The sequence below is a fragment of the Hemicordylus capensis genome, chromosome 14 (assembly GCF_027244095.1).
Source record: "Hemicordylus capensis ecotype Gifberg chromosome 14, rHemCap1.1.pri, whole genome shotgun sequence".
Lineage (NCBI taxonomy): Eukaryota > Metazoa > Chordata > Lepidosauria > Squamata > Cordylidae > Hemicordylus > Hemicordylus capensis.
The window spans coordinates 21,110,489-21,132,170 of record NC_069670.1 but is presented as its reverse complement, the minus strand read 5'-3'; the positions used below and the strand labels follow the sequence as shown (position 1 = coordinate 21,132,170).

The window sequence follows — 21,682 nt, the reverse complement described above, 5'->3', positions numbered from 1 at the left end:
AGGAACTTTTACAAGAACTACAGCACCGGAGGGGGAAGAGCGGTGGGGGGGTAAGTACTACCCCCCGCCCTTAAAGCTACAACCCCCCTCCGTGCCGAGCCGCCGGACCGGTCCGGGCACACTCCTAGCCACCAAGCACTCTAAGACTTGCCTAGCACTGGACCATTGGATTTAGTGCATTGGTCCAAGGTCCCTCTAAAGCTGGGTACTGGGCAGTTACAAAAACCTGCTCCCCGTTGTTGCTAGCAGGCAAGACCAAAGAAAAAAACTTTTCCTCCCATGCGTTTTTGCCTGCATATGGAGCTAATTGTTCATTTGGTCAAGCTCTTATTGAGACGCACATTTTGTACCAGAGAAATTCCCCCTCCTCCTGCTGGGTCAATAACCACACTTGGAGGCTTGGAAAAGGTAAAGCACAAAGACATTTTTAAAATTCAGTTACTACAGACTAGTTCCACCTGAGGCTTTTAGCTTTTTAAAGACACTCAGAATTCTTGATTGGTTACAAGAATACTTCAAAAGCACCCCGAATTATGCTGGGGCAGCACACTTTAAAAATCTTGATTACTTAGTTGCAAAGAACAGATATTTAGGAAAATGTGAAGCACACAAAATGTGAAAAACAAGTGCACACCAAAACAGAGATAATTTATCTTATTTAAAATGGAAACCCTACTGGAACTATGTAGTGAATAACAAGGACATAGCTAATTCACCAGGAGAACTTAGGTAATTATATTTCTGGTAACTGATTAACGTATCATCTTTCATCTGATATATTCATATATTGTTTTCTACTATATATCTTTATTTTCCAGTACTGTTATATTTAGAAATTTATATATCTATGGTAAAATTGTTCATTGCCTATCTCTGGTATACTCAATATGCTTCTAATCTGATGTGGTAGTCATTTTTCTCCTTTTGTTATTTATATTACAGTATATTTGAAACACTGACCACTGAGACATTTGTAAAATGCCATTAAAAGCTCAAACAGTGTAAAAAAATATATTGCAGTGTGCCTTTTAACTATGGCACCATGCACCCCTTCTTTGCACAGACAGATCCCAAACCTATTCAGTAGCTAATATTTTAAACTCTTGAGAACCTTTGAGGTTGCAGAATTATAAAATTGTAAGGCCTAAATTGAAATAATTTAGTACAAATCCACTTACACAGGAGCTGTTCTTTTTGTCACTGTCGGTGATAACTAGTATCTCCTATATCCATAGGTAAAACTAGTGGGGGCAGCCAGGGCACATGCCCTAGGTGCCACTTGTGTGGGTGCCAGTGCCATGCTACCCCACACCCAATTCATGAATTATTGGTGTGTGTTTCCCCCCCAATTTTTTTTAAACCTGTAGCCCCTTTGGGGGGGCTTCCTAAAGGCCGTGGGGGAGGGGTCTGTAAAGGTCCCCCCCCCCACCGGCCTCTTAGAACTCCGCTGTAGCTCATCCCGGTCTAATTTCAGGCCTGTTCAGGCCTATAAAGATCAGTGCAACAGCCATTTTGGAGGTCACTGCACATGCTCAAAAGGCCTCTGTGAGGCCTCGCAAGTCATAGGACACCTCGCAGGGACCATTTGAGCATGTGCAGTGGCCTTTTAAAAAAAATGGCCAACACACATGCTCAAATGCCCCCTGTCAGGCCCTAGTCTAGTTTTTCCCCCTGATCTAGGGAGTCAGAAGAATGCCATGGACCTGATCATTTAAAAAACAGATATAGATGGCATAAAAGTAAGTGGACAAAACATCCCGGTTTAATACCTTGTAAGCTGGCAAAACTGAAGGGTGGGGAGAGGCAAGGAATAAAATGGAAATATTCACTGGCATGCTGTTTAATTCTCTATACAGAGCTCTAGCTTAATCTGCATATTTGTCCAGCTATCTGATTATAAGGTTTGTGGGATTTCAAACCTGGAAAGTGCCTGCCTTTAACTTGTGAGGTTTTAAAAAAAAAAATTTTTAAAAACACTGCTGTAAGAATTCATACCCAGAAATGTTGCATTTGCAATGTACTGCCATCCCTGTGTTGTGCAGTCTTACCATACTGATAAATGGCTTGTCTTTTGAAATAAGTGGTTAATGTGCTGCAAATTATTGCCTTTAATTTAGCTGAGTTGTACTCAAGTTTTTATTTATTTATTTTTATTATTTTACATTTTTTATCCCGCTCTTCCTCCAAGGAGCCCAGAGTACTACATACTTAGGTTTCTCCTCACAACAACCCTGTGAAGTAGGTTAGGCTGAGAGAGAGAAGTTACTGGCCCAGAGTCACCCAAGTAGTATCATGGCTGAATGGGGATTTGAACTCGGGTCTCCCCAGTCCTAGTCCAGCACTCTAACCACTATACCACATAGATGTGCTTAAGTTTCCTTGCCTTCTAAAAAAAGTTATATTTTAGAATGTCTTTTAAAAAATCAATGCAACTCCCTTTTTACTTTGAACACAATTGTTTTTAAAAGACATATTGAATAGTCATGCTGCGATTCTGATTGACTAGTGCATTTGATAAACTAGATATAAAGTTTACTGACCAGTCTGCCTGTTGCTTTCCCATTGCAACCATCTCCCTTTAAAGCGAAAGCTGTCCTGAATTTCTTGGAGGCAGCAACCTGTAGTGAGGTGTGCTGAGGTGGCAGAGCATTTGCTAATGAGAGCTTTTACTGCTTAGCTCTATGGAGGCATGCCCAGTACATGGATGTACTGCGTTTCCTCGGGAAGGCGACTGGCACGCATGTGCCACATGTGTGGTTGTATGTGTGTATTCATGTGTGTTACTTACAACCTGTTTCTCCTTAAAGTGTCTGGAGTTGTTTTTTTGAGCTGATATTATGGTAAGGTTATCTGAAAGATGGATGTCAGATGTTTGGACAGGGGTTCAATTTCAGTGCTTGCCCTAGACGCTATTTTCCCTAGATACACCCCTGCCTATATGTTACCTCCTGTCTGTCCTTGTTACCTCCTGCTAGAATTTTTGTTCATGCTCAAGTTGTCACACATTTAAGTAACAGTGGCCTTGTCCTCCTTGACCTTTACTGTTATCTCCTTTCTTTTGTTCATTCTGAACTACCTCTGCTCAATTCGTCTTTCTCTCTTGTCACTCTCATCATGTCATCTCACTCTGTAATTCTGGACTGGCTCCTTGGCACTTCCTACTCAAAGTCCTTACTTTAAGTATTCAGCCTCTGTCAGGAGAGCTGGTCCTGTGGTAGCAAGTGTGAATTGTCCCCTTTGCTAAGCAAAGTCTGCTCAGGTTGCATTTGAATGGGGGACTACATGTGTGAGCATTGTAAGATATAGGATATGGGGAAGATAGGGCTGGAAGAAATTCTTGCTTGCAACCTTGGAGAAGCTGCTGCCAGGATGCGTAGACAATACTGAGCGAGATGGTCTGACTCAGTATAAGGCAGCTTCCAATGTTCTCTTATTTTCACTTTCTCATTCTCCATATTTCTGCATATTGCTCCATTGGTCTGGAACTTGGCAATGCCACTTCCCTTTCTGTTTTTAAAATTCACTTCTTCAGCAAAGTTTTACTTGAAACATTCTTGCCTATCTTTATCCTACCTCAATTGCCACCCAATTCAGACTGTAACTCCCAAGATGAGAGTGATGTTGGGGTGATCATGATCATGACCCGTTTTGGTGATCGTGAGTTGCCACAGTGCAGCTCCATGGCCTGCTCTCACCACAGAAGCCCTGCAGGCTCTACACACCGATCATGTGTAAAGCCTCAACGTTGGGCCGAAGAGAGACAGTTGCGATCTTTGTGCCAAATATGAGACAGCCATGGGAGGTCAGGTGCTGCTAATATGACATGGAAAAAAAGTTGTTGTTGTTTTAAAAGCTAAAAACTGCAAGGGCCACGCTTGCCCAGAAGCATGTGATTCCACACTTTCTGGAATCAATACAACGGACCCTGTAAATAAAAATGGCCCCTGCACTGAGAAAACTGTTGAATGAAAATTTACTGTCAAATCACCATTTCAAGGAACTGTAACTCAGCCATTTCTAATCTTTAGCTTGCAATCTGACCTTTCCTTTAAAAATGCAGAGACCTGAAGAAGTTAATGTCCTCCTGTATCAGGTTAACAATAGAGTACCATCTCAATAGAACAGCATCTGCTTTATATGTAGAAGACCCAACATATCCAAGTAAGGCTGAGGAAATACCTGTTAGAAATGGAGAGCCAGTGTGGTGTAGTGGTTAGAGTGCTGGACTAGGACCGGGGAGACCTGAGTTCAAATCCCCATTCAGCCATGATACTAGCTGGGTGACTCTGGGCCAGTCACTTCTCTCTCAGCCTAGCCTACTTCACAGGGCTGTTATGAAAGAGAAACTTAAGTATGTAGTACACCACTCTGGGCAGGAGCTCTGCCCACGCTGGAGGAAGAGCGGGATAGAAATGTAATAATAATGATAATCCTCTCTAATAAAACGCTTGGTGTCCATCTGTGGATGGACACCAAGCGTGCGTTCGTGCCTGCCTGTTCTGGGCATGCGTGAAGCGCATGTCCAGAACAGAGCAAGGGAGGCACGAACAGCAGGACCCGGTGGCAATCTTGGGCGGCCAGAAGCGGCCACCCCGAAGAAGCCAGGTAAGCGGCGGCGGCGGAGCCATGGCCGCAGCCTGGCCGCGCCGCCAAAGCCGGGCGGGGGGAGGAGGCGGCAGGGGAAGCTGGCTGAGGTGGCGGCGGAGCCGCCGCCGAGACCTGGCGCCGCCGCCGAAGCTGGGCAGCTGGGAGTCCTTGGGGCCCTTGCCCGGCCGGGGAGACCGGCCAGGAATGTGAGGTGGGGGCGGCCCGGACCGGACCGGCAGTGGCGCCCCCAGAGTCCACCCGGCCGCTGATTGAAGGGGGAAGAGGCGGCGGGGGAAGCTGGCCAAGGTGGTGGCAGAGCTGCCGCCGAAGCCTGGCTGCGATGCCGCCAGATCCGGGCAGAAGGGCGAATTTGGGCCCCTTCCCTTCCTAGCGCCCGTTATTCAACGGGCTAAAATTTACTTGTAATAATAATAAAATGCTAGACAGCTGCTGCCAGTCAGGGAAGAGAATACTGAGCTAGATGGACCAATGGTCTAACTTGGTATAAGGCAATTTCCTATGTAAGGAGATGGTGACGACAGCTTACTAAATTCAAGTATGCCAAGATGAACTTAGTTCATTGCCTTCACTTTATAATATCTGGAGTTGCTACGGCTTTTTTGGTCTGTTATTTTGTATGGGAAATCCTAAAGGAAATATACATTCCTTCCATTGAGTGATCAATTCAATATCAAAAAGTGATCAGCTGTTATAAGAACACCTACAAGCTTTAGTTTTAGATGCACAGATTGGCATTAAGTAGTTGATAGACTGTAGTAGCAGGAACATTTAATCTAGCTACTGCACTTGGTGTCCCACAGGAGGCTAGAAATGGGGTACTAGATTGCCAGTTGCACAAGTAGCTATCTTGCAATGAGGCCAAACCTGGTGCTCATAATAATCCTATTAAAGACTGGCCATAATGGCTCAAGCGTTAAGTGGTGCAGCGGGGAAATGCTTGACGCATGAAGCAGAAGGTTGCCGGTTCGAATCCCCACTGGTACTATATCAGGCAGCAGCGATATAAGAAGATGCAGAAAGGCATCATCTTATACTACGCAAGAGGCGGCAATGGTAAACCCCTTCTGTATTCTACCAAAGACAACCACAGGGCTCTGTGGTTGCCAGGGGTCGAAACCAACTCGACAGCACACATTACTGAATGTGAACTCATTATGCAAATCTCATGTTTCTTTCAGTGAGAAAGGGTAGACACTGTTGGATATGGAGTTCCAGTGCATCGACCTTTTGCACCAACTATCCTAATGACCACTAGGGGCATTAGGAGTAGAGGTAGATAGTGAGGGTCTCCTTACCTGTCCCTGATTGCTTCTACTCTAAAACCCCTGCCTTGACTCCTCAGATACTTGCTGTAGTAAGTCAGTCTTCTTCCATTCCTTCTAGAGTGAAGATGGAAACACCTTGCTCTCTCTCACGACCTATTCATTATGTAGCTGACAGATAGAATAGGTCTTTCCTATCCCAAATGTACTTCACCAATAAACTAGTTAACTTAAGACTCTACAGTGATCTCCATGTGTGTTACTCGAAATAGCTGCAATAACTGAACTCTGCTGGAGTAACTGGAGTGGTAACTTCCTTGGTGCTTTGCTAAATAATCACAAAACCCCAACAGACACCTTACAGTCCATTCCGAAATACATCTACTCAGCAATAAGTCCTCCTAAATTTTACTAGAGTAATAACTGTTTGTGCAGGGTTGCATTGTTCATTTCTTTACATTGGGCTTGATTGAAATCTTTAGTTTGGCAGAGTAACTGCAAACAGGGATGAGGGAACAGGCCTGGAAATTCTAAGCTAATATTTGGCCATAAAGATCAGCACTCTTTCCGCGGGCACACTGGGAAACATACTGCAACTACTGCAACTGCAGGGGGCCACAGCATTTGTGGGGGGCTGCTCATACTGGGCTGATGTCTGTGCAGAAGAACAGCAACTGGGGTGGGAGGTAGAGAGTCTCAGAAGCCTTACCCTTGAGCAGGAATTTCTGACAGCCCGGCCCTCTGCCAATACCGAGAGAGGAGGAGAGGTAAGAGCCATGGGGCAGAGCTGAAAGATCTGGCACCTTGTGTGCAAAGCAGGAGTTCTATCCCATACATTTTCCCTGGACATTGTAGGCTGCTTTGCACTGAGTCAGGACTTTTTTTTCCATTTTCTCCATCCTAAATCTCCTGCCAATCAGCTTGATTGGACAAGCAATGAAAATGAAGCAAATAAAAATGAGGAAAGAAGTTGCTTGGAGGCTGGCTGTTCTTTTTATTTTGTTTTAGATTGCTGCCAACTTAGCTGAGGCAGAGGAGCAACTGAAAGATCAAGGCTCTGACAACCTCCCCACACTTTAGCCCAAAGAAAATTAGTTGTACTAAGGACCCCCAAACCTAATTTTGCAGTAGGCACCACAATTTCTAGAACTGGTCCTGCTGGCACATTATTCATGAGAAATTAAATTAACATGAAGAGGGTGTAAAACTGAACACAGAGCTGCCCTCTCCAGAGTACAATGGAGATAAACAGCTCATCAGTTCTCCAACTATTTTACAGCTGCTTGTCAGCCACAACAGTCCCAAATCCCCTCATTTATCAAATGGCCAATCCTGTTAACAGCTTTAGAGACATAATTACCTGAAGTCTCTCATTCTATTATTTCTGTTCACACAGTGCTCTTCACCCTGGCAGTCTTCCAGCTGAGAGTTACAAATAAAAGTGGAGCTGCTGTTGAATGCTATAAATAAAATTTGTCAACCATCCTTGCCAGAATAATGGCTTTGTAGACAATTGGCTTGTAGCAAATCCAAACTATTGTTTGCTTTGCAGCCTACTTTGACTCAAAAGCAGTCAGAAGCAGTCATGATGGAAGCCAAATAAAGGTGGAAACATGATGTGAAGGGCAGTAGAAATCAGACTTGGGCTACATTGGGGAAAGTTGATTCGGCAACACATTAGGAAAAAAATATCTTAACAAAGTATAATTGAGCTGTCTAGGTAGGGTTGCCAAGTTTTGACCAGCCATTGTAGTTGTGCATTTAACACAACTTAATATGTAACAAAGATGGTAATGTTTATCTTTATTCTGTGAAACTTCACTCACATATTGTGGCTACAGAGGCCATAGAAAAAAACTGAAAACTGCATCTAGAGAGTCAGTGATTCTGTGGGTTTCAAATAAATAGGGACAAAATTGACATCATTCTGGATGAAACAAGAAGTTAACAGCTTCATTCTAAATAAGAATGCCTAAATAAGAATGCCTAGGCCTCCTGTGGCCTAGGAGCTTTGTCTTCTAATCTCAGATGTGTTTGAGAGGTTTGAGAGATGTGTTTTACTCAGTAGTGAACAAAAGGCATTCTGTACATGCTCAGCAATTCACTTATCCCTGCCATTCAAAATATTGAGGCCCAGTGGGTGAGCTCTGATGTAGTTTTAGATGATGTAAACTTTAGGGTTTTCCATCAGACAAATAAGTATTTCACACACACAGTGGGGGAAAGAAAAACATGTATGTCTGTATAAAGATGAAGGCACTTAGGAGAGGAAAGTTGGTCTTGTGGTAGCAAGCATGACTTGTCCCCGTAGCTAAGCAGGGTCTACCCTGGTTGCATATGAAATGGAGACTAGAAGTGTGAGCACTGTAAGATATTCCCCTTAGGGGATGGAGCCGCTCTGGGAAGAGCATCTAGGTTCCCAAGTTCCCTCCCTGGCATCTCCAAGATAGGGCTGAGAGAGATTCCTGTCTGCAACCTTGAAGAAGCCGCTGCCAGTCTGTGAAGACATAAGAACAGCCCTGCTGGATCAGGCCCAAGGCCCATTTAGTCCAGCATCATGTTTTGCACAGTGGCCCAGCAGATGCCACAGGCAGGAGTAGAGGGCATGCCCTCTCTCCTGCAACTGGTACTCAGGCATCCTGCTTTTGAGGCTGGAGGTGGCCCAGAGCCTTCCGACTAGTAGCCATTGAAAGACCTCTCCTCCGTGAAGTTATCCAAACCCTTCTTAAAGCCATCCAGGTTGTTGGCTGCCACCACATCTTGTGGCAGATAATTCCACAAGTGGATTATGTGTTGTGTGAAGAAGTGCTTCCATTTCTTGGTCCTAGATTTCCTGGCAATCAATTTCATGGGATGAACCCTGGTTCTAGTGTTATGTGAGAGGGAGAAGATTTTCTCTCCCTCCACTTTCTCCACACCAACCAAGCATGATTTTATAGACCTCTATCATGTCTCCCCGCAGTTGCCTTTTTTCTAAACTAAAAAGCCCCAGGTGTTATGAGTCTTGCCTCATAAGAAAGGTGCTCTAGGCCCCTGATCATCTTGGTTGCCCTCTCCTGCACCTTTTCCAGTTCTACAAAGTCCTTTTTTAGATGTGGTGACCAGAATTGTACACAGTACTCCAAGTGTGGTCGCACCATAAGTTTGTATAAGGGCATTATAATATTAGCAGTTTTATTTTCAATCCCCTTCCTAATTATCCCTAGCGTGGAATTGGCCTTTTTCACAGCAGTCGCACATTGAGTCAATACTTTCAACGAGCTGTCCACCACAACCCCAAGATCCCTCTCCTGGTCAGTCACGGACAGCTCAGATCCCATCAGCATATACTTGAAGTTGGGATTTTTCATCCCAATGTGCATCACTTAACACTTGCCAACATTGAAGTGCATTTGCCACTTTGTCACCCCTCCCCCAGTTTGGAAAGATCCTCTTGGAGATCCTCACAATCCATTTTGGATTTCACTACCCAAAAGAGCTTGATATCATCTGCAAATTTGGCCACCTCCCTGCTTACCCCTGCTTCTAGGTCATTTATTAATAAATTAAAAAGCACCGGTCCCAGTACAGATCTCTGGGGGACTCCATTTCTTATTTTCCTCCATTGTGAAAACTCTCCATTTATACGAGCCCTCTGTTTCCTATCTTTCAACCAGTTAGCAATCCGCACATGTACTTGTCCCCTTATCCCATGACTGCTGCTAAGTTTCCTCAGGAGTCTTTGATGAGGAACTTTGTCGAAAGCTTTTTGGAAGTCCAGGTATACTATGTCAACTGGATCACCTTGATCCAAACACTTGTTGACACTCTCAAAGAACTCCAAAGGTTGGTGAGGCAGGATTTACCTTTGCGGAAACCATGCTTGTTGACTCCCAGCAGGTCCTGTTCTTCTATATGCTTTACAATTTTAGCCTTGAGGATGCTTTCCATCAATTTGCCTGGAACGGACGTTAAGCTAACCAGATTCTATTTGGATCTGAATTAATCCCAATCCGAATAGATTTGGATCAAAAAATGGGTCCCAGGGCCAAAAGAGTGGGGTGGTAGTGCCTAATGGGTGGAGGCTACCACCCAAATTGCAGAGGGATTGGGGAAAGGGCTGATTTTTGGTGAATTGTTGAAGTTCTGAGCGTAGATTTTCTGGTAGCAAATGAGATTTTCAATACAAACCATGAATCAACTCTTATTTGCTAACAGAGAATCTACACTCAGAACACCTCAGAAATAAAAGAACCCTGTACCCCATGAACCCATGGGGTACAGGTTTCTGTTGTACCCTGTACAATAGAACCCTTCTTCTGTACCCCAGAAACCCATGGAGGAGGCTTACACACTCTGTTCACTACACCGCCACTCACTCTGGGCCACCCCAGCGCCCCCCAATTGCAATTATGGGGCTGCTGAAACCTACATGGATTCCCTATGGAGAAAACCTTAAAGATGCGTAAACTTCAACAAATCACCAAAAATCAGCCCTCTGCCCAAATCCTTTGAAAAAATTCTGGTTGATACCTTGCCTTCCTTGGACACTACCACCAACCACTCCAGGCCACAGCTGTCCCCCCGACATGAAGCGATATACCTCCATTATACCTTATGGGGGGAGACCTTAAAGATGCATAAACTTCAACAATTCACCAAAAATCAGCCCTTTGCCCAATCCCCCTGAAATTTTGGTGGTAGCCTCCACCCATTATGCACTACCACCCCACCCTTCTGCCCCCTGATCCCACTCTATGCCCCAAATCTACCCCAGAGACACTAAAACTTCAACAATTCACCAAAAATCAGCCCTTTGCCCAATTCCTCTGCAATTTGGGTGGTAGCCTCTACCCATTAGGCACTTAACTTAAACTGAGTTGTACCTCACTGCCTTGCGGGTGAGAGTGGGGTGTAGTTGGCACATGGCAGTTGACAGTTGGCGCTGTTGAAAAGACAGTCAAAATGAGTAGAAGAAATGAAGGTGTGTAATGTACGTTCTCTTCTCCACCAGGCTCCTTGTGATCACAGGGGCATGTTCCAGGCTCCCCTGCACACTTCCTGCTAAACTCCTGCAAAACTCCTATGTCCTGTTTGCTATCCCTGTTCACTGTGCTCTCGGGCCTTCACCTCTTATGTAAAGAGTAGTCTTCCAACTGAGACACAGGATGTGAGCCAAAGGAATGTCAAAAGAATGTGGGGCCTCCCTCAGCCCTAGCTGACTCCACCCCCTCCAGGCAGAGACAAACTAGAACACTGGAGTTTGCTAGCCCTGGCAAATCTCTCTCTCTCCCTCTCTCTCCTTCTCTCTCCCTCTCTCTCTCACACACACAAAGACTTACCCCTTAAAGAGAAACCAGCCCCTAAAAATCCCCCCTCTTCCTGTTAGTTTGAAGGGGGAAAGGCTAGATGTTTAGAAAAACTTGCTCAACTCCTCAGCTGTGTCTGCTCTTCAGAGTAGTCTTCCAACTGAGCAATACTGAGCTAGACAATACTAAGCTAGATGGACCAATGGTCAGACTCAGTATATGCCAGCTTCCTATGTTCTCCAGTAATGGAAGCAGTACATTGTTACTCAGATAGAAAACATGCAACATTCAGCTTTCTTATAGCTATAGTTTAATGTCTGAGCAGCCCAGACATACTCTCTTCAAATCATGCAGTCCAGTTTCAGTATCTCTCTCTCACTGCTACACATGGAAGTAGATGCTGAAAAGAATGGGAAACAAGAGATGGAATCGTAGTCCTCTAATACCGCCTTCTAGGATTGACCCCCCCCCCCCGAAAGGACACCATTACCTGGCCCCTCCTTCCAAATCCCATTCCAGTGGGGCAGCCCAGAAGGATACCATGCTGAATAGTACTGCAAGTTGCTATAAGGACCAAGAGAATAAAATGACTCCAAAGGGTTTTCCTGCTGAAATGTCTGGCAGACCTGCAGGAGCATAACAAGGTTGGAGTGGGCCCAGAGACAAAATTTTAAAATGCCCCCATCACTGCCTTCCTCTACATTTTTTTAATTCAAGGAAGCTCAGGTGGGCGTTGGGTGGGGGAGACATGTCTCTGGGGCACCCCCCCGAGGCAGGGGCCCCCGAGGCAGGGCCCCCCAAGACAACAGTCTTCCCTTGCCCTTTTATAGTTACACCCCTGCAGACCTGCTGATGCCTTGGAATGAGGGTAATCTCATTCCATTAATTGCTCCTAGATATCCTGACCTTAGGAAAATGGGCATCCCAGAACATCTCATTGTTCTCATGGGAAGCCTATACACTGGACAGGAAGCCACAGTAGTACAGATGGAACATGGTGAAACAGACTGGTTCCAGGTAGGCAAAATAGTAAGACAAGACTGTATACTTTCTCCTTCTTTATTCAAGATGAGTGTGGTTTTAAAGTTGGAGGAAGAAACATCAATAATCTGTGCTACGCTGATGACAGTACTCTGATAGCTGAGAATGTGGATGATCTGCAAGCTCTAGTAATGAAAGTCAAGGAGTACAGTAAAAAATAGTACTACAACAAAATGTAAAGAAGACTAATGAGAACGGGTACAGCAACCAGCCTGAGAATTGATAATGAACACATTGAAGTGGTGGATAGCTTCTTCCTTTTAGGATTGACTGTCAACAATAAAGGATCCAGCAGTCAAGAAATATGCTGCAGACTAGGTGGGGTTGCAATGAAGGCCTTGGAAAGGATATTTAGATGCTATAACCTACAAAGATTAGAGTCATTCAGACAATGGTTTTTGGCATGACATTCTATGGATGTGAAAGCTGGACTTTGAAGAAGCAAGATAGAAAAAGTATTGACGCTTTTGAACTTTGGTGCTGGAGGAGACATTTGAGGATACCATGGACAGCCAGGAAAACAAACAAAAGGATCATAGAACAAATCAATCCAGAATTTTCACTTGAGGCATAAATGACCAGGCTCAAACTATCATACTTTGGACATTTTATGCAAATACCCAGCTCCCTTGAGAAGTCTATAATGCTGGGGAAAGTTGAAGGAAAGAAGACGACAACGACCAGCAGCAAGGTGGATGGACTCTATTACAACAGCAATGAATGCACCACTGAATGACCTTAAATGCCAAGTTGAAGACAGATCATCCTGTGATCGCTAAGAGTCGACACCGATTTGATGACACTTAATCAGTCAATCAATCAACCACCCTGACCAAACCACAAAGCCTGAATGGCTCCCTATGTACACAGAGTTGCTGATGAAGCAATTAGGTCAATTACTTAATTGTAGTTAATCCAACCAAGCACAGGCTAGAGTCTATTTTGTAGCAGTGAAGAAAGTGTCTGCAGAAAGATGCCCCACACTGTCCTGGTCCTGCACAGTTCTTGTCACCATACCTCAGAAAGGACATTATAGAAATGGAGAAAGTACAGAAGAGGGTCAACCAAGATGATCAGGGACCTAGAGCACCTTCCTTATGAGGTAAGGCTACAACACGACACCTGGGGCTTTTTACTTTATAAAAAGACAACTGGGGGAGACATGATAGAGGTCTATAAAATCATGCATGGTATGGAGAGAATGGTATGGAGAGAGACTGAGACATGGTATGGAGAGAGACTGAGGCTATTCCCACGATCACCCAAAAGTGGGCTAAGGGAGCCCAGCCCACTTTGGGGCGATCGTTTGCTGCAACGGGAGCTGCGCAGCTCCCAACAGCTAGCCTCATTAAATCCCCCTCCCCTTAAACAAGGTAAACGGAGCAATCGCTCTGCTAGCCTTGGTTTTTTTACTTGTGTGTCACTGCAGCTCACAGCAACACACAAGTAGACCCCCAAACGGGAGGCTGGACTCAGGGGTCTCTCCAGGATGCCCTTATGCGCTCGCTGTTTTTCTCCGCCTCTCATAACAGTAGAACCAGGAGTCATCCAATGAAACTGCTCCTATTTAGAACCAACAAAAGGAAGTACTTGTTCACATAAAGCATAATCAACTTGTGGAATTCTTTGCTACAGGATGTGGTGATTGCCTGCAGCCTATTTGGCTTTAAGGTTTAGATACAGTCATGGAGGACAGGTATATCAACAGCTATTAGTCTGAGGGCTATAGGCCACCTCCAGACTCAGAGATGGCCTATATTTAGTATTACCTCTAAATACCAGTTGCGGGGGGGGGGGGTAACAGCAGGAGAGAGGACATGCCCTCAGCTCTTGCCTGTGGGCTTCCCAGAGGAATCTGGTAGGCTACTGTGTGAAACAGGATGCTGTACTAGATGGGCCTTGGGTCTGATCCAGCAGGGCTGTTCTTATGTTCTTAAGGCAGTATAGGACCAAGACAAAGTGGAGTATCTTTGCTTGTGCTCTATCCTCCCTGTCTTGATTTGGGCCTCAAAGACCAAGAACAAATAAGGATGCATGGAGGGCAAGTTTTAAGTGAGCACAATTTGTGACATTGCACACAAAAGCAGCCCCATAGGGGTGGCAAGCCCTCCATCCCCAAAATGGCCTGCCATCCATTGCCCCCATTTCTGTTTCATAAATCTAATAACCCTTTAACCTCAATGCCGCCCCCCCCCCCGTTGCCACCACTTTTTTTCCCCAGGTGCTGTGAAATTAATAACCAATTAAAACAAACAAAAAACCAATTAATAGATGAGACACCAAACGCTTCTTGGTAGTAGTCCGCCAACAAAATCTGATTCACCTCAAACTATAGCTTCTCAAAAGGCTCAATGAGTCCAAAAAGGATCAGAGTGCCTCAGGGGAAAGCATAACACCAGCCAGTGCAGTTGGCGAGTCAAGGGCTGATAAACACCCTTATGAGATTTATTCCCCAACTAACAATGCATGTTTCATTATATGCCCCATGCCCACCTCCTGGAATATAGCTATATGGCTATCCTAGCTCCTAGAAACTTGGACCATGGAGGATATTGAGCTTAATAGCTTTGCCTTATATTTGCTTAAGGCTTTGCCTAGCTCCAAAGGAGGATGGTCTTGTTCTGGTCTAGGGTGGTTTATTTCCACTGGGTTGCAGGCCTCCATTACCAGACTTGACTCTTTTGCCCACTTTGCAACATCTTTGGCCATCAAGTTCAAATCTAGCAATTTCTGGATTGTTGATCTTCCCCCACAGCTACTGCAATCGCAGATTAAGGAGATGTCCAAATTGGAAGAGTACATTATTAATAGTCTTAGCAGGTGATTAATGCCTGGGTGATGATGGAGCTCTTTATACACACTTTCATGCCCTTACCCCTGAATATGATGGGGCTTATCCCCTACCCTCTCAGCAGCAGGCTTTTTATTTTGAATGGGGTGGTGGATGGGGGTTAAAATAGGGATGTTCACATTCATATCAAACTCTGAGGCTAGTACAATTGATTATATTATAATTTTCCAGAGCTTCCTCTCCTCATGGAGGCTTGAGGCACCTGCAGTGAAAGCTGCCTCAGAGCTGTTAGTGGCCATTTTCCAGGAACACGGCATCTAAAGACAGAGATGCTAACTGTGAGACACAGTTAAATTTAACAGCATATATAAGACCTTGCTGTATTAAGTGGTCAGCAGTAGTTGATAAATGTATAGATAAAGAACCAGGAATCACAGATAACAAGTCAATGAATACAAAACAAAACCCATGAACAACCTTGGACAGGTTGAAATGTGAAAAATGCAGCTAAACTAACAGACTAAAAAACTGAAAGCTGAGGGGGCCTAAGACTGAAGAAGTGTGTAGCATTTGAATGAAGCTCCCCCCCATCTTGTTCTTTACATTTTACAAGCTTATCAAGTATGGCAGCTGGGGTCTACTTGTGAGTCGCTGAGGGGGTTGGTCTACTCTAACCTTTTAAAGGTCATTTTGTTTTTTCTTACATCCATGTTTTTTGCAACTGCGTCAACACAATTCTTAAAGTCTGCCATTTTTACTGGTAACTAAAAGCTGAGGGGGCCTAAGACTGAAGAAGTGTGTAGCATTTGAATGAAGCTCCCCCCATCTTGTTCTTTACATTTTACAAGCTTATCCAAGCTGATTTTTACGTCTAGCAAAGGGGGCTTTTCTCTCTGCTGCAACAGGCCTCATCTGTTCAGAAACTTCTCGTTTGATCACCACGTGTAAGCTTGCACATGGTAGTTTTTCCTATCCTTTTTCAGTTGCAAAAGCAGGAGAATTTCCCTGGGAGTTCCACGTGAGGGGTTGATTTAAGCTCTGTCGATAAGTGCGTTCGTGGTGGCACCTTTAGAACTAACAATATCATAGGAAGATTTTGGGAGAAGCCTTTGCTCAAACAGCATGGAGCTGGAAGGGGTGGGGGGTCGGCGTGAGTAGCGGACAGGGTGTCTACTCACGAGTAAGCCAACTGGGGTCTACTCACGAGTAAGCCAACTGGGGTCTACTCACGAGTAAGCTGAGCGGGGTCTACTCATGAGTAAGCCACCCGGGGTCTACTCACGAATAAGCTTAGCGGGGTCTACTTGTGAGTAAGGCTACCAGGGTATACTCAGGAGTAAACCAACTCACAAGTATGGCAGCTGGGGTCTACTCGTGAGTCGCTGAGTTGGTTGGTCTACTCTAAACTTTCAAAGGTCTTTTTGTTTTTTCTTACATCCATGTTTGGGGGTCTACACTGGTCTCCCAGAAGGGATTTGGGACAGTGCCCCTCTAGCAAGAGTGGGGAAGGCGGAGGCCTCTTGGGGGGAACAAGGACGTGGCCTGGAAAGGAGAGACCCTTGGACCAGCGGCCGTTGAGTTGGCAGTTAGCTGGTGATGCGTCCCCCTTTGTGACATCACCTGTCGCTCCTGGGTCCTGGGGCAGCCGTTATCTCTGGCTCCCTTGAATGAATGTGAGAGTGAAAGAGAGCAGGTGTCTGAGAGAGAGGCTGTGGCAGCGAAAGTCGTTTAGAGAGAGATTGGGCGCGATTGTGAGAGAGAAAGAGAGAGAGATTGAGTAGAGTGTAGAGGAAGGATATCGAAGCGATTTGAAGCGGGGATTTGTTTGGGATAGGGAGGGGGGAGGTGGTTGGGATTGGTTCTAGTTTCTGTTAGTTTTTAGATTTTGTTTTTCTGATAGCGTTAGATTTAGTTAGATTGTAGTTAGATTGAGTTAGGTTTCTTGGGTTTCAAAGTATTCGTTGGAGAGGGAGGGATTGGGAGGGGGTTGGGCTGTGTCTGTTTTAGTTTGGGGAGTTTTTTTGGTTTTTGTTTTTCTTTTTGAGTTAGTTAGGTGTTAGTGTTGGTGTTAGTGTTGGAAATTTTTATCGTCGAGGAACAGCGATCCTGCTGATTATGTAAGTATTGATTTAATTCTTCCATTCCATTTCATTTAGAAAGCACCTAATACTCTGATCTCAAGGCATGGCATGTTGAGGGTTGTAATATTTATCCCAAAGTTAATAAGCAGAGCACTAAGCAGAGCTACCCACTCCAGTTAACAGAGTGGTTTTGCAGAGTTTAGTTCTTGCAGCTATTTACAGAAGACACGGGAGATTCTTGTAGAATAAAATACTAACTCAGTTGATTAGTGAAGTACACCTTTGGAGAGGAAAGACCATCCAAAGGTCTACATAAGGAATAGGTCGGAAGAGAGAGAGGTGTCCATCTGCTCTCTAAGAGGAAAGGAAGGGATTCTGTGACTCAACAGGAAATAGCTGAGGAGTCATATCAGGTTCCTGAAGAACATCTCGGTAATATTAAGACTGTTGATATTTGAATTTATTAAGAGTTCTAAATCTGTTATCAATCCGTTTTTAAGAACCACTTTTAAGATCTGGGGGAAATGGCATAAAATTCCTACCTCCATATTCCCCCTTGTTATCCATATGTAGTCATCCTAAATTTCCAGCTTCAGACTCACCCTCTCGATTTCTTGGTGTTTTTGGAGGTGTTGCAAATAGATTAAAGGATTTTTATTATTTGGATAAGCCAATTGATTTCGAAACTATTTGGGAGAAGTTTATGAATAAGCATTACTCTTGGTTAAATTTTCTTCTGTTTCAGTCCTTTATTTTGCATCCTGATATAGTTAAGCAGGCTAAGAGGAATTTGACTATGTTTGAGGAATTAATATTAAAGGCTTCATAAGTGTCTAAGGGATTTATTTCTAGATTATCCGAGATTCTAATAATTCAAACATCTGATCCATTAATTGGCCTTAGGTTGGCCTGGGAAAATGACCTACAACAAACTATTAGCAACTCACAATGGAATTGAATACTGAAATGGAAGCTGGTGTTTTCTACCTCTTCCTTAGAGAGAATTTTGTGAAGCTCTTTCACAGGTGGTATTTGACCCCTTCCAGATTATCCCACATTCATAAGAGTTTGTCCCCGCTATGCTGGAACGGCTGTGGAAATAGGGGAACATACTTGCATTTATGGTGGTCTTGTCCCAGTATTTTCTTCTTTTGGACAGAGGTATTTTTAAAAATGGGTAAAATTACACAACAGAGATTAGATATGAGAGCAGAGTTGGCTCTATTAAATGTATTTTCAGGAGCTAATTTGGCACTATTGTTTAAGGATCTTACAGTTTCCATGTTAAGTGCAGCTAGATTATCCATTGCCCAATACTGGAAGCATAAAACCATGTCTTTGACATCTTGGTATCAGTCTATGTGGCTTATTGCCCTATCTGAAAAATTGACCCATATTATTGGTCTTTTTTCATGATATGGTCGGATTATATTGTGTTCACAAATCAAGATAATTTCAGTCATTCTCCTCCATCTAATGATTTACATCTCTGGAAGGATGGTTAATGGATGTCATTATGTATCAGTTTTACTATTCATGTTGACGTATTGTCTGATTAAATAAAAATTTAAAAGGGGGAAGGGTCATAGAGTAGAGACAGGTTGAACCGTTTGAGGATACCCCAAAGTTGATGCAAAAGGTCAATGCACTGAATCCTGTTTCCGAGACCTCTCCTCTGGGCAATGCCTTGGTTAATCCATCTGCCAGCATCTCTTCTGCTGGGCTGTGCTTCGACTGGACCACCCCTTTCTCTTGCAAGTCTCGACCATAGTGGTACTTGATAGGAACGTGCTGGGTTCGAGACCTCCTTTTCTCCATTTGGGAGATCTGGATACAACCTTGGTTATCCTCAAACATCACTGTGGGCTTTGGTGCCTCAATTCCACAGTCCGATAATAGTTGGAATGTGCTCCATCTGCTCCCTCTCGCCCCCCCCCACACCCCACCAACATTCCTGCCCAAGAGCCTCGTTCTCACTGTCTTCCTGCTCTCTTCTAGGTTGCGCAGGATCCGAGGCTTCTTTTCCAGGAGGAGCAGTCGGGTGGCCCCCCTGGATGCCCCAGCGGAGCCCACAGCCTCCAAGCCAGCTGCCCGCCCCTGTTGGTGGTGCATCTGTGGGAGGAAGAACCGGGTGGCCCCTGCTCCCACCGTGCTGCCTCCCTCGCTGCCGCCAGTTGGGGAGAGCAGCAAGCCCGGGCCGTCAGCGCCCCCCGTACAGGATGCTGGAGGTGAGGAGGAGCCCCTTTTGGGGGGGATGGTGGGGCAGAAGGAGAGGGGGTGGCCCGGCTGGAAGGACAGCTCGCTCACGGTCCTGCCTTCTCCCTCTCTTCCCCACTCGGCAGCTTCCACCCCCTGCCATCTCATTCACGCCAGGCTGCAGAGGGTACATCAAGTCAGAACGCTGAAAGAAGGAGGAGGAGGGAAGGTAGGGAACCACCCTCACCCAGTACGGTCCCCAGGAAGCCCAGATCCTTGTCCAGGGTACCGGGAAATGGTGGGATGGCAGCCTCTCATCCAAGGGGGCCTGCCTGGTCCATTCCGGAGGACGGAGGGGAAATCCTTCCCCACCTAACAGCCCCACGCTTGCCCCTTTCAGGAGCGGAGGGGCAGGATCACTTTCCTGATGGCCCTGATCCAGGCCTGCCAGGAAGCCATCTGGAGGGGGGAGCAGCGCCTTCCGTTTTCGAAAGGGCTGGCCGCCCAGGCCGTGCTGGTGAGTGATTTGGGGCAGGGAACTCTGAGGCAAAGGGGTCGGCTGGCGGGAGGGGAGGCCTGGTTGGGGGTGAGCGGGGAGGAGGCAGCCGTCCTTGGAACAGGGTGAACCCCAGCCGGGAGAGGGGGCTCGGCGCTTCTGGGGCAGGAGAAGGGAAGCCCCCCAGGGCCTCTGGGGTGACTCCCTCCTGCTCTCTGTTCCCTCCCAGGAGGAGATAGCCTACATCTGGGAGGACCCCGTACCCCACCACCTCTTCTCCCTCTGCACAGAGGCCATTGCCTCCTTAAGGTGGGCGGGACAGGGATTGGGGCCCAGATTAGGGTGTTGATCCTTTCCCCCGCCTGTGCCAGTTTCTTCCTGGCATTATCTCCCACCCCCCACCCCGGCTATTTTTCTAATCTTTCTCCTTTTCGTTTGGCAGTGGAATGAAGCCCTGCTTGGGAGCAAAAACAGAACAAAAGCTCATCTCAGAGTCAATCTTCTGGATGAGCCACATGATTGGAGGAGAGCCGGAGGAAGACCGAGAAGTAAATATCGACACCTCTGGCTGGGCCTGTGCTCTCTTGGTAGGGGGGCCTGCATAAGACCCCCTCCCCAATGGAGACAGACAGACGCCTTGATCCCCCATGAGGGAAGAGGACCGGCAGGGCTTTGGGGGGCCCTGAGGAGGGGCCGGGAAACCCCTCAGGCCAGCAGCAGCCACACTCTGGCTCTCTCTCTCTCTCTCCCCTATAGAGCCCATTTCTGCCCCCGGAGAGGTCCATGAGGAGGATGCTGCAAGCAATGCTCGCTGAAAAGCCCACCCTGACCCATCTCATCAGGATTGCTAAGGTAAGTTTGGGAGAGGGTGGTGCCCTCTCGAGAAGGAGAGACATCCAGTCTGGGGGTCAGCAGAAGGGGTCCCCTGCCGTACCCTGCTGGGCTTGGGTGGGGCATGTCAGTGGGAGAGGCCTCAGCTCCCTCCCGGTCAGCAGCGTCCACACATGCAGCCCCCTCCTGGCACCTGTGGGGCCGCCTCCCTCTCTGAGCGGCCAGGGGAGGGCAGCCCACAGGCAGGTCCCCGCCCTGAGGAGACCCCTTTTTCCCCACCTGGCTCACCTGACCCAGTGGGTGACCCCCCCCCAGGAGACTCGCTTCTGGACATTGGGGGACGCTTCCTTCCTGAGGCTGCCACAAAGACATGGGAGAGAAGCCCCCCCACCCCCTCGGTCTTCCGCCGTCTTGGCTCCCAGCTCTCAGCAGCCTGGCATGGGGGCTGCTGGCTGGAGGATTCCGTCTAGGGCTGTGGCATTGGGGGGGGGGCTGTATGGACTCCAAAAGTAGCCACCGCCATATAACAGCCCCAAAAGTTCTGCTTTAAAAGTATGTATGGGTTTGGGGAAATTATCGAGTCGATGGATGGGGGAAGTATGCAATACCTCTAAACACCTTGGAATAAAAAGACAAGGGGAAGAAAAACATTGAGTAAGCCATCTCATTTAACCGGAAAATGCCATGTTTTTCCTTGTGACCTGTATTGACTTCTTGAATGTGCATTGTTCCCCTTGATGTGGTAAATGAGATGGCCTATTCCACGTTCGCTTTATCTTCTCTTTTTATTCCATGGTGTTAGCATACTTCCACCAGCCATAGACAGGATATTTTCCCAGAGTGCAGGCATCCCTGGGAAGCATCACTTTTTAGCCAATGACATGGTGGTGGGCTCTTGTTTGGGGTCCATTCACATCCCTGATGGAACTCACTCAGGTCCTCTCCAGCTTCTCATTCAGAGGGACTGTTTCGTCCAACAGGCCATTGATGCTGAGATGTTCAGCGAGGATGAGGAGGAGGCAGCCATGGCAGAGAACGTTGGCTTCTTACTGCTCAACATGGCCATTGGGCCCCCTTTCTACTTTGAG

General features: G+C 46.2%; 1 protein-coding gene and 1 long non-coding RNA gene across 8 annotated transcripts in view; one reads left to right on the top strand and one right to left on the bottom strand.

Annotated features, from left to right (window-relative positions):
- The window catches only part of LOC128337669 (uncharacterized), a 22,587-nt gene extending 20,586 nt beyond the window's left edge, over window positions 1-2,001 (bottom strand). Inside the window, exon 1 of one of the 4 annotated variants that reach the window (XR_008312390.1) lies at window positions 1,179-2,001. This is a non-coding gene — a long non-coding RNA (uncharacterized LOC128337669). The remainder of the gene's footprint in view (window positions 1-1,178) is intronic. The other 3 variants (XR_008312389.1, XR_008312391.1, XR_008312392.1) reach the window with 3 other exon arrangements.
- LOC128337667 (uncharacterized) lies at window positions 1,624-21,682 on the top strand. Of its 4 annotated transcripts, XM_053278925.1 has the most exons (8): window positions 1,624-1,739; window positions 12,227-13,301; window positions 19,070-19,299; window positions 19,414-19,496; window positions 19,668-19,784; window positions 20,206-20,311; window positions 20,520-20,615; window positions 21,575-21,682. In XM_053278925.1, exons 2-7 carry the CDS (start codon window positions 13,297-13,299, stop codon window positions 20,576-20,578), a joined length of 600 nt encoding a protein of 199 aa, XP_053134900.1. In that variant the 5' UTR covers window positions 1,624-1,739; window positions 12,227-13,296; the 3' UTR covers window positions 20,579-20,615; window positions 21,575-21,682. The 4 variants fall into 4 exon arrangements, with proteins under 4 accessions (XP_053134900.1, XP_053134897.1, XP_053134898.1 ...); XM_053278922.1 differs by having other exon boundaries at window positions 19,070-19,496; XM_053278923.1 differs by lacking the exon at window positions 1,624-1,739 and adding an exon at window positions 6,549-6,637 and having other exon boundaries at window positions 19,070-19,496.

Bases quoted from the DNA above. Each gene is read 5' to 3' on its own strand.
- LOC128337667 (XM_053278922.1), top strand. The intron at 19,785-20,205 runs GTGAGTGATTTG...TTCGTTTGGCAG, and splicing joins TGGCCGCCCAGGCCGTGCTG to TGGAATGAAGCCCTGCTTGG. The intron at 20,312-20,519 runs GTAAATATCGAC...TCTCCCCTATAG, and splicing joins AGCCGGAGGAAGACCGAGAA to AGCCCATTTCTGCCCCCGGA.